Below are 12,250 nucleotides of genomic sequence, written 5' to 3'. Positions count from 1 at the left end.
AAGGCAGCAGCTTAACCCACTGAGCCACCCAGGCGCCCCTCATATGTGGAATTTAAGAAACAAAGCAGAGGATCATAAGGGAAGGGAGGGAAAAATAAAACAAGATGAAATCAGAGAGAGAGATAAACTATAAGAGACCCTTAATCATAAGAAACTAGCTGATGCTTGCTGGAAGAGAGGGGCGTGGGGGGATTGGGTAACTGGGTGATGGACATTAAGGAGGGCACGTGATGTAATGAGCACTGGATATTATATAATACTGATGAATCACTGAACTCTATCTCTGAAACTAATAATACACTATATGTTAATTAATTGAATTTAAATAAAAAATGAATTGGTTCTTTTAAGCATAAGAGCAGTGATAGAAATGGTAATACAAATACAACAATTCAAAATAATGCTATGTAAATTGAGATCAAGCCTTTGGAGCAGATACACAATGTGAATCCATAGTGCTAAGTGACTTTGCAAGGATTTTTACACAAGCAACCCCAAAAGAAAATCACCAGTAGAAATCACTCTTTTCCCTAATTTTGCTTTAAATAACTCTCTAATTCAACTAAGAATTTTTCTAAAATTTGTATGTCAAGTCCAAGATCCAGCCTCATTGTCCACCTAGTGATAATTTACCTGGATTATGGGAGGAAGTAGAACAAGGTGAGTATATTAACCAAAAGAAATAATGATCAACGTTATTGTAGATCTAGGGTGTGGAGGCTGTTCCTCCAAAAGATTGTCCTGGACTTTCTCTATAAATTACCATCTGCAAACTATGGTTGTGGATGGCAACTGCCAAATGTGTTTTGAAGCAGATGATTTTGATTCCTTAATCTCTAAAAGTCCTCCAAATAGGACTGGTTTGAGAAACCTGATTTTTACCACAGCATCTGAGAGAATGAACATAGCTTCCGAGCACATTTCTGAAATATCCTTGTGTTGTTAATGCCTCCTCACTGCCTTGATTCAGATCTCAGCCTGTACATAGAGCACCCTAACCTGTCAGGAAAGAGAGGTTTTGACTGGAGCTTTCCTCCATTAGCTGTGCTGATGTCTTTCCATACACTTCCTTTTTCAGTACTGTGGTCATTGTTTGTTGTTCTTCTTTGGTCTATCGCCAAGAGTCTGCGTCTTTCTCTGAATGTTTGTAATTGTTCCCATAAGACAACTTCCAGCTTCTTTTTCAGATGACTCCCAGATATGCTACTTTACAAACATTTCTAGGGAAATAATGGTTCCTTTTGCCTGAGGCACATTTATTTTCTGTGCTTAGCTGTGCAGACCTGGATACTGCTTTTTATTGCTTCAGGGAAGGACAGATACAACCAAATTATAGGCAAGCAGGCTGTTGCCGAAAGTCTTGACTTGGCTGGAAGCATGGTAAGCCCCTGTGATTCCTGATATCTTGGCCCACCATTTTATTCTATCACAGGTACTTAGTCCACAGTCCATTGCAGGAGGCATTTTACACCAGACTCCACTATTGGAAAGACACTTTCTTCATCTGTCCCTCTTTCATATGGTTCAAGGTCATCCTCTACTCCCAGCCATATTCTCAACCATACTTGCTTAGTGTGATAGAATTCCTATTTTGGTCTTTCATGCACCCCTCCAATGCCTCTAGGTAGAATGGAGGAGAAATGCAGTAGTAACTTTTTGCTGTATTTCTGAACATGTATCTCTTTGCTATCAGGAATTTCTGTTCATCTCTCTTGGCACCAAAATCCTCTACATTCTTTTCAGTCATGCTACTTCATATTCTGATTATCCATGATATAGACGACCAGATAAAACTGTGAGGAGTCTAGGGCACCTGGGTGGCTCAGTCAGTTAAACATCTGCCTTCAGCTCAGGTCATGATCCCAGAGTCCTGGAATGGAGCCTTATGTCAGGCTCCCTGCCCAGTGGGGAGTCTGTTTCTCTCTGCCCCTCTACCCCTTTCTCTACTCATGTGCTCTCTCTCTCAAATAAATAAAATCTTAAAAAAAAGAGAGGAGTTTGCCCTGATTTTAAAGAGTTGTACGATATAACAGTTTGGAATACCTTCAGTTTGGAAGTCTTAAATAGTTGGATACCCACGGCAATATAAAAAAATCAGGTTTAGAGATTGGAATAAAGAGAGTGAGCCCTGCCATGAAGGAGGCTAACAGCTATTGGCTCCGTGACATGAAGCTTGATGCCAGCAGGGTGGAGTAATTATTCAGAACTAGTACCCTTAACTCTGCTTGCTCAAGGGCACTGACCTTGAAAAGCTCAGATCCAGAATCTTGTTTTATAGGCCCCAGATATATCCTAGCCCAATCTTAAAGTGTTCAAAGTCTTATCTTCCCACTAGCTTGGGTTACTCTAGTTTTAATCTTATGTGGCCAACTCTGAGGCTGTCTATAAGTTTTCATACCCACGAACAAATCTACAAATTAGATTTGGATTTACATAATATCTTAATTAACACCAATGTAGTATCTGGCTATTTAGTGGTAATGGTGGTTAGGGGTGGAGAGCCTGATAATAGCTTATAGGATACCTAGATACTATCATACATAATTTTCAAATTCTGTTTTCCTAAGTATGAGGTTTCTGGATCCAAGTTATATCTGATTCTTGCAGTCTATGTTGCTGTAGACTATCTCTATTCCCGAGATCCTAGCCATGAACCATCAACTCAAGGGACTCTTCTTGGGCTTTGTTCCGTGCCTGGGTTGATTGGACAAGTGCCAACAAAATTCTGATCCTGGGACTATGGCATGTAATGATATACACTCTTTTTTCATATTCTGTATGGCTCTAGGGGGAAGGGGGTTTTGGCCATGGACCCTTATTTTATTTTCTGATTGCTTCATTTATATTACTCCTGAGGCCTTCTTTGTTCCTGAAGTAGGCTGGGGACATCCTGCTTCCTAGAACCAAATCTACAAGAAACAAAAGTACAAACAAAGCCAAATGGGAATAGAATCATGATTGAAACTCTGGGCAGAAAACAATACCTGTATGGATTAGAGATTAGGGGAGGAGAAGGAAAAATGGGGTAAAAGTACGGGAAGGAAGCTGGCAGGCTCAGTGTTTCTGTGTTGGCATGACTAGTCTCTCTTCATCTTCTTCCTGGATGTAGGCTTGGTGCCAGGGCCCCTGAGGCTTTCCCCACAAATAAAAGAAGGTGAAGCTGTGTGACACCCCCATTTCAGGTTCTTGGGGGTAGCCGAAATGAAGTCCTTTGTCTCTCTGCTCCTGGTTGGCGTCATGTTTCCTGCCATCCAGGCAAAGCAATTTACTAAATGTGAGCTGTCCCAGGTTCTGAAAGACATGGATGGCTTTGGAGGCATTGCCTTGCCTGAATGTGAGTTCCCTGCTGCTTCATTTTATCCCACTCTTCTCTTTTTCCTCTCCACTTTTATTCAATTATCTAATAATCCTCTTATGTGCTTATGTGTTTACTCTTTTATTACATTTATTAATATATCTTTCCTTTCTCTTATTGTCTGATCCTTTTTGAAATCCTTCATCTCATCAAGATACTTTGTGCTTTGCCATATTTTGGAGATTGGCTAGAGAGCCTTTCTACGTCTGGTAATACAGGTCCTCATTTATGTTATAAATGCCATGCCTGGACACCTCTGTGATACCTCTCTCTCATTTTTCCCTCAGGGATCTGTACTATATTTCATACCAGCGGTTATGATACACAAACCATAGTCAATAACAATGGCAGCACAGAATATGGACTCTTCCAGATCAACAATAAAGTTTGGTGCAGGGACAACCAGATCCTTCAGTCAAGGAACATCTGTAACATCTCTTGTGACAGTGAGTAGCCTCTTTTATCCTGTTCCTCTGTTTTCCCAGAGCCTACCCCGGGATAATCTCATGTTTGGTATCAAGAACACCTCTGGCTTCAGTGCCTACAACTGTGGGGCTTGACTTGACAGTACTGAATAAAAGTCTATGGAATTTTCATGTTCACTAGAGCTCCAGGCAGTTCCCTGAAGTAGATGATTTTAGCTTTCTGTGTATCTTGAAGCTTGATACCCTGCATTTTCAGAGTTGATGAAGTTGATAATTCTTCTGAAGACAACCAAGAGAAGTGAAGAGAGTCCTTATCTGGGGTGGGGGACATTACTGTATTGGCTTTTTCATATAGGAAGGGAACAGCACAAGTATCTAGTTCAGAGAAGGACTAGACTTAGTAAATCCAGGGAAGAGGGAACTCATTATCTTTCTGGGTAATACTTAGTTCTCACATTCCTGTCTTTGTAACTCCTGCCAGAGTTCCTGGATGATGACCTTACTGATGACATGATTTGTGCCAAGAAGATTCTGAATAAGGAAGGAATCAACTATTGGTGAATCCCATTCTATTTTCTGCTTATCCCTTCCCCTTCTTTTTCTCACTCCTTTAGTGAAGCACTGCTGCCTCTCTATTTCTCTCTTTCTACTTATACATCTCTCTCTATTTCCTGGCCATTTAATCTAGAGTGTAGTTTCCAAAACAGAACTCATCAAGCAGACTCAGGTTCCCAATTTACCAAGCCTCCCTAATGCCATTCCTCTTTAGCAATATTCCTAATAAGCATAGGGAATAGAGGGCGGAGACCTAGGGCTCCCTTCACGTGGACATGGATATCTATTTCTTCTGGTTTAGTCTTAGACCCTGAAACAAGCCCTTGATACATACCATTTGCATGTCTTTTCCAGTCCTACAATTTTCTTGAAGTCTTAAAAGTGGACCTTAACCCACTAGGTGGCTCAATGTCCCTTGCCTTCTGGCTAAGAAATTCTTTCTCTAATTTTCGTCTATACTCTTCCACTTTGGCCCTCCTGGGCTAGATGGAAGCTAGATGGAAGTTCAAGCTAAGATCCAGTCAGCCAACTTGTCCTGTCTTCTTTTCCATTATCAGGTTGGCCCATAAACCACTCTGCTCTGAGAAGCTGGAACAGTGGCACTGTGAGAAGTTGTGAGTGCCTGCTGTCATTGTTACTTCTGCCCTCTGTATGTTCCTGGAACGTCTCCTCCCTAAAGCTGCCCGAGTTTGCTTCTTTCTTTCCCCTTGAAGCTGATTTGTCTCTGAGTCCTGAGCCCTATCGTGGCACCACTGGATACATGAGGACTGTTCTCCAGCGATGCATGACTGTACACTGGACTTTTGACCCTTGCTCATTGCCCTCTGATGGCACCTTTACTACAGCAATGGATTCCACCTCTGTCTTGAATAAAGGGCCTGATTTTGAGTGGCTGACTGTATTTTCTTCCCAGAGGGAGGAGAAAGGAGGAAATAGTGTGAGTGGGTGGACACTGAAGCTTAAGTCAAGTCACCTTCCATTACTACTGAAGAGGAAATAGGCTGAACAGAAAGATGGGAGTTATTTTCTGTACCAATTCAATTCAACAAAATTATTGATCATCTAGCACATTCAAGGAACTATAGAGGGAGTCAAAAATTGGCAATAGGGTCTCTTCCCTCAAGGACTAGTAGGAAAGATAAGATAAACATTGATAAATAATTATAATACAAGGAATAATGCATCATGAGAGAGATTAGAAATATTCTTCAAGCATTCATAAAAGAAAAGATACTTTATATTGGTGGGGTTGATGTGGGAAAAAGAGATCAAGGAAGGATTCATGAAAGGAGTGGCAGTTAAGCTGGTTTTGAAGGATGGGCTGGATTTTGACTGGTGAAGATGGGTGGGAGAAGGACAGTAAAGACGGGCACCAAGAATCTGAAATGGGTGACTTGAAATGGATTGAGGGATTTCCTTACTCTTGAGATAAGGAAATATCCTTCACAAAGTGCTGTGAGAAGATCACAGAACCCTTACAGTCAGCTCAGCAATTCAAAAATCTGAACAGGGGTACCTGGGTTGCTCAGTGGGTTAAAGCCTCTGCCTTCAGCTCAGGTCATGATCTCAGGGTCCTGGGATCGAGTCCTGCATAGGACTCTCTGCTCCGCAGGGAGCCTGCTTCCTCCTCTCTCTCTGTCTACTTGTGATTTTTGTCTGTCAAATAAATAAATAAAAATATTAAAAAAGAGAAAAATCTGAACACCTTGGCCTTTTGGTTTGAAACCTGCACTCCATTACTCCTCCTTGCTACATTTTTTTTTTAAAATTTTACTTTTAAGCAATCTCTATACTTAACATAGGGGTTGAACACACAATCCCGAGATCAAAACTGACTAAATCAACTAAGTGCCCCTGCTTTGCTTATTTTTAAAGGGATATTTTTCTTAATGATCATGAGAAATGTGAAAGGAGGCAAATCAGGAGATTTGAGTCCTAAAGTCTGTTTTTGCTACTTATCAATGGTACAAACCTGGGCATCTCATCTCTGTCCTTTGTGATTTGATTTCTTTGTCTTAAAAGGAGGTTTTAGTTTAGGTGGGATTTTGTTTTTTTTTTTTTTGGATATATCTTCCTGCTTTGACAATCCAGAATTCCAAAACTCCAATTTGAAGTGCCACATTTCTGGGCACATGGGGGCTTAGTCAGTTAAGCGTCTGCCTTCAGCTCAGGTCATGATCACAAGGTCCTGGGATTTTGTGCCGCAGTGGGCTCCCTGCTCAGTGGGGAGTCTGCTTCTTCCTCTCCCTTCTCTCCTTCCCTCTCCCCCACTCATTGCTATCTGTCTCACTTTCTCTCAAATAAACAAATAAAATCTTTAAAGAAAGAAAATAAAGTACACGTTTCTGTACAGATGCCTAGCAGAGACATGAAAAGATGCTCAACATCACTCATCATCAGGGAAATGCAAATCAAAGCAATGGTGAGACGCCACCACACACCTGTCAGAATGGCTAATATTAACAACACAGGAAACAACAGGTGTTGGCGAGTTTGCAGAGAAAGGGGAACCCTCTTACACTGTTGGTAGGAATGCAAACTGGCATAGCTACTATGGAAAATAATATGGAGGTTCCTCAAAAATTAAAAATAGAACCACCCTATGATCCAGCAGTTGTACCAGGTATTTACCCGAAGGCTATAAAAATACTAATTCAAAGGGATACATGCATTCCTGTGTTTATAGCAGCATTACCAATAATAGCCAAATTATGGAAAGAGTCTCAATGTTTATTGATTGACTGAGGAATGGATAAAAAAATGTGATATATACATATACATGATGGAATATGACTCAACCACACACACAAAAAATGAAGTCTTACCATCTGAATGATGTGGATGGAGCTAGAGAATATTATGCTGAGGGAAATAAGTCAGTCAGAGAAAGAGAAATACCACGTGATTTCTTTCATATATGGAATTTAAGAAATAAAACAGATGAACCTATGGGGGACAAAAAGAGAGAAGCTAACCAGGAAAAAGACTCTTAACTAGAGCAAACAAACTGAGGGTTACTGGAGAGGAGATGGGTGGAGGGATGGGTGATGGGTTAAGGGTGGAATTTGTGACAAGCACTGGGTGTTATACATAAGTGATGAATCACTAAATTCTACACCTGAAACTAATGTTACACTGTATGTTAACTAATTGGTATTTAAATAAAAACCTGAAGAAAAAATAAATTACCACATTTTTTAATTAGGTGAGTTATCTTCTACTTCCTGTCTTCTTCCTGCCTTTCTTAGATGTCTAATGTAGCTGAGTACACTCCTCCCATTCCTATACCTGCTGGGGCTTTAGGCAGTCAGACCATACTTCTCTTGTTTCAGAGACCAGAAGTTCCCCAATGAAGTCTCTATGGCCTGTTTAGGGACCTGTAGGGTCATGATAGGGGTGGGAGGCCATCCTTACCCTATACTTAATGAAAAGAAACATTCAGGAAATAAATTGGTATTCAAGACATGATTTTAGTGTGAATTTAAACACAATGTGATGCATCTCCCAGGAGCATTAGATTCTTTCCTTTCTTAATTATGGGCCAAAAGGACTTACCAGTTCTACAGGTTTTAGGAGTGACCCCTTTGTATGGGTATGTGTGAGAAGGTAGCATGAGATGGCCATTCCTCCCACTGAGCCCACCCATCTACTTCTTACTTATCACCCGGCCTTAGTTAACCCTCAGGAAGGCAAATGCTCTGGAAATATAAGGGACCTGCTTCAACAAGTGGCCAGAGCAGAAATGCAACTAAGGCTGGGACTTGAGCTCTAGCCTACATTCTGCTGAGAAGACCAGGAAATGTCACCTGTGAGTGTACCATATATGAGGCTGTAATCTGAAGAGGAATTTGCTAGAGGAAACTGACAACAAATTTATTTTCAGAGAATACTTTAGCCTGAAGATCAGAAGATCAAGAACAGAGAGAAGCCAGGGAGCTGGCATGGAAGTAGTCTTGACTGATGCAGACCTCTTGGCCTTGGGTAGAAGCAGGAGAGGAAAGTGTTGTTCTCTTCTTGAGAATGTGTGTGGGAGCTGAAGGGTAGCTAGGATAACAACTGAGGATTCATTTTCTTTTCTCCAACTCCTTCTCCCTCTCTAGGCCTGGAACAAGACTTGAACCAGGCAGGATCTGAAGCTGTTCAGGCTCAGGTGAGTGGTGGGGAGGCTCAGGCAGGGCCATCAGAGTACACCCCTTTCATGGTGCTCTGTGTGAGGAAGACTCAGAATGGTGCCTAACAATATGGATTCTCTTTCTCCCTTTCTCTCCCATTTTCTCCTCTGTACTACTTTCCTCTGACATCTAGATATAATTTCCTTGGATAAGTACCCAGAAGTGGGATTACTGGGTCATATGGTAGTTAAGTTTTTTGTCTTTTGTTTTGGATCCTCCATACATTTTTTGTGAGAATTTTCTTGAATGGCAATGGGCCCCCTGTGGATAGATGTCCTATGCTCCATGGAGGTTTTCCTATCTCACTTCACTGGGGGAGGTCACTGGGGTCAGAGGACCTAATGCTTCTCTTTTGGAAAATAAGGACCGTTGAGATAGCTGGTGATAGCTCTTCCTGCCTCCTCTTCTGTTGCACAACTGTTTCTCCTGTTACGAGGATGCAGTGGAGCTGCGTTACAAGGTAAGCCTGGGCTTCCTGGTGAACACCCTCCTGAGAGCTACCTTCACTTCCCGGTTCTTGAGACTGTAGATGAGGGGGTTTAGCAGTGGGGTCACCACACTGTACTGCATGGAGAGTACTTGCTCCAGGGCTGAGCCAGATGCTGGGGTCATGTACCTTGAAGGGATAGGCACAAAGGAGTAAACTGAGGTCAGAACATTGGCCACTGTATATTGGTAGCCACGGTCGATCCCATACCAGACACTCTGCAAAGAGAGTCCTTAGAGCTGAATCAACTAACAGCGGTAGCAGCATTTAGATATGACTGTGTGATCAGTGAGAAGGCAGTCATTTCTACCTTTAAATGTCTCCAAACATGAGCTATCTTATCTTCTAGGAGCTGCCCTGAGAAAAAATAAGTTCTGTAGCACATCAAGTGCTGCAGGTTAGAATAAAACTAATAATAATTTCATGCATTTCTCTAGTACTTCATAGTCTTCAAAACATCTTTTCTTAATAGTTATGATAAAGATGGAAGAATGTTTTTCCCTCTTCTTTTCCCTGTATATATAACTGTATGTTTTCATCTTGTGAGGATAGTTTCTTGCCAAAGCATATGTTTACTCTAATAATACTGTCATTGTTCCCAACATTTATGGCTCTAGGAATTACCTTCAGTCACAGCATGTTATTTTATATAATGCTAGTGGAACAAACATTTGTCCTTTTAAGTACATTTTTCTTTGGCTTAGAAAAGAAGCTAAACTTGTTAAATAAAGTGGAAGATAAACATGTGTTAAGCACAAGATTTGAATCCAAAATAATAAGGTTAAGTTTGGGGTACATTTTGTTGAGTCTCACTGGGAGTACTTCCCAAAGAAGCATTAATATTTTTTCAACAGGTCATCGTCATTGGAATGTTCCTTGTAGATTCTGCTGTGCTCTATTTAAAAAGATATTCAGGGGCACCTGGATAGCTCAGTGGTTAAGCATCTACCTTTGGCTCAGGTCATGATCCTGGGGTCCTGGGATTGAGCCCCACATCGGGCTCCCTGCTCAGTGAGAAGCCTGATTCACTCTCTCCTACTCCCCCACTTGTGTTCCCTCTCTTGCTGTGTCTCTCTCTTGGTCAAATAAATAAAATCTTAAAAAAATGAAAAAAATGTTAATTTTACTGTCATTTTTCTTCATCTAATTTATCCCTGTTAACATTTCTGTAAAGTAGGTAGGAGCAATCTTAGAGTCTCCTTATGGCATATGAGAAAAATGAGACACACAGAGAGAAAGATTTGTCCACAGCGTCAGGTGAGCTCCTTTTCCACACCTGCATTCTTTTCAAGTAACAAGCAGGTAAGAAAATTACAGAACAATTTGTATAAATCTATCTCCAGTTCACTAGTAGACACTATGGGCCATTAATTATTCTGCTCCTAGTAAGTGAAAACTTGTCAGCTAGAGTTGTTTATGTTTGAGAGAAGTATGGTAAGAAAGAGTATGATGTTTTAAGTCAGTGAGACTTGGTTTATACTATGACTCCGTTACGAACTTGTTCTGGAACTTTTGAGAAATTACCTGGTTACTTGAAACTTAGGTTCCTTACCTGACAGTGGGGTTAGTAATATTTCTCTTGTAGTGTGTTCCATACTAAAATTGAGCTTGAGCATGTAAAAGCAGGTGGTGTACTGTAGGTGCCTAAATAAATAGCTTTAAATCAGCTTCAGAGACATCATCTTCCAGTAGGAAAACAATGTCATCTGATTCAAGAATGATAGGTTTTATTGTTTTGGTTAGCACTGAATAAAATCTACCAAGGGCTCTCTGATTTCCTTTTGAGAGCTATTAATCATAAGTTAATGAAAGTAGGAAATCTCTAGTCCTTGTATCAGCTCATCTTTCAGAGTTAGACAATTAAGACCTGAGAAAGAAAATGGATTTTTTTTTATAACTCACACAGCTAGTCTGCAGGAGAGCCAGAACTAGAAACCAGAACTTCTGAATTCCAGTACAGTCATTTTCCTGCCACTTTGGAAGACCAAGGCCAGTTAAGGGCAAGTGATATCCTACATTTACATTTAGGAGGTTATAGTATGACATACCTGAAAACTCCTGAACCATAAAAGATGGTGACCACAAGAAAATGAGAAGAGCAGGTGGAAAAGATCTTGCTCCGACCCATTGCAGAGTTGATTCCCAGGGCTGTCATGATGATACGAGTGTAGGAGCCCAGCAATAGGACCAGAGTGCCAAGGCCAAGGACTGCCATGGTGGTCAGGATGGAGACAACACTAATATAAGGGTCAGAACAGGTCAAAGGGAGCACTGGGGGAAGCTCACAGGCAAAACTGCGGACAAGATTGGGGCCACAGAAGTGCTGCTGAGCCAGAAGGATGCTGTTAACCAGGCCAGTCCCTATTCCTATGGCCCATGATGCTCCCACCAGGCCAATACATACCTTTTTGTTCATAGCCACCACATACAACAGTGGGTGGCACACAGCCTGGAACCGGTCATAGGCCATGACTGAAAGGAGGCAAGCTTCAGTGGCTCCGGAAAATATGACCAAAGAGATCTGGGTGAAACATTCAAGGGGGGATATAGTCTTCCACTTGGAAAGAAGGTTCTCTAGCAGTTTAGGCACAATGACTGAGGAATAGAAAGCATCCAGGAAGGAGAGGTGACTCAGGAAGAAGTACATGGGTGTGTGGAGATGAGAATCAGTTCTGATCACCAGCAGCATCGTCAGGTTCCCCATCAGAGTCAGGAGGTAAATCCCCAGGAAGAGCACAAAAAGCACAGCCTGGATCTGAGGGTTGTTGGACAGTCCTAGAAGGACAAATGTGGTGACTGTGGTTGTGTTGCCAACTTCCATGGAGCATTTAAGATCTCCTTTCAGAGGGACAAGAAGGGAAAAGAATTATCACATGGGTTATCAGTCTCAGAGCATGCCTGGGGATGAGGCATTGGGAGTAAAGCTTCATGGCTGATCCGGGACAGGTTGTGTTGCGGCCACACCCCTGCCATGTCAGACCTCATTAGTCCTTCTCAGCTCAGGGCAGGAAGCTATTGGCCAAGGTGGAGAAAGTGGAAGAGAATAATGTAGACAATCTGACCTAGAAAGGAAAGAGAAGAGAACAAGGATTAGACTGGAACAGGAACAGACTTCAGAGCACTGAGAAGTTGCTATTCTCCAGTTCCAAAAGGAGAGCTGACTGGCACAGTGAATAAGTGGTGAATATTTTGGCTGACTATCTGGCTGACAGACCGTAATGAATGAATGGTTGATAGGGGTATTGTGATACCTAGT

At 41.6% G+C, this 12,250-nt stretch overlaps 2 protein-coding genes across 2 annotated transcripts; one reads left to right on the top strand and one right to left on the bottom strand.

The window, feature by feature from the left end:
• Nucleotides 1-3,201: 3,201 nt before the first annotated feature.
• On the top strand, nucleotides 3,202-4,953 carry LALBA (lactalbumin alpha). Its single transcript, XM_046013755.1, has 4 exons — nucleotides 3,202-3,334; nucleotides 3,643-3,801; nucleotides 4,262-4,337; nucleotides 4,893-4,953. Exons 1-4 carry the CDS (start codon nucleotides 3,202-3,204, stop codon nucleotides 4,951-4,953), a joined length of 429 nt encoding a protein of 142 aa, XP_045869711.1.
• Nucleotides 4,954-8,960: 4,007 nt separating this feature from the next.
• On the bottom strand, nucleotides 8,961-11,815 carry LOC123945928 (olfactory receptor 8S1). The gene is made up of 2 exons (XM_046010913.1): nucleotides 11,043-11,815; nucleotides 8,961-9,123 (listed from the first exon to the last, which is right to left on the bottom strand). The coding sequence occupies exons 1-2, from the start codon at nucleotides 11,813-11,815 to the stop codon at nucleotides 8,961-8,963; spliced, it is 936 nt and encodes a 311-aa protein (XP_045866869.1).
• Between the last annotated feature and the right edge of the window lie 435 nt (nucleotides 11,816-12,250).

The sequence above is a fragment of the Meles meles genome, chromosome 7 (genome assembly GCF_922984935.1).
Source record: "Meles meles chromosome 7, mMelMel3.1 paternal haplotype, whole genome shotgun sequence".
NCBI lineage: Eukaryota > Metazoa > Chordata > Mammalia > Carnivora > Mustelidae > Meles > Meles meles.
This window is presented reverse-complemented; position numbering and strand designations above follow the sequence as displayed.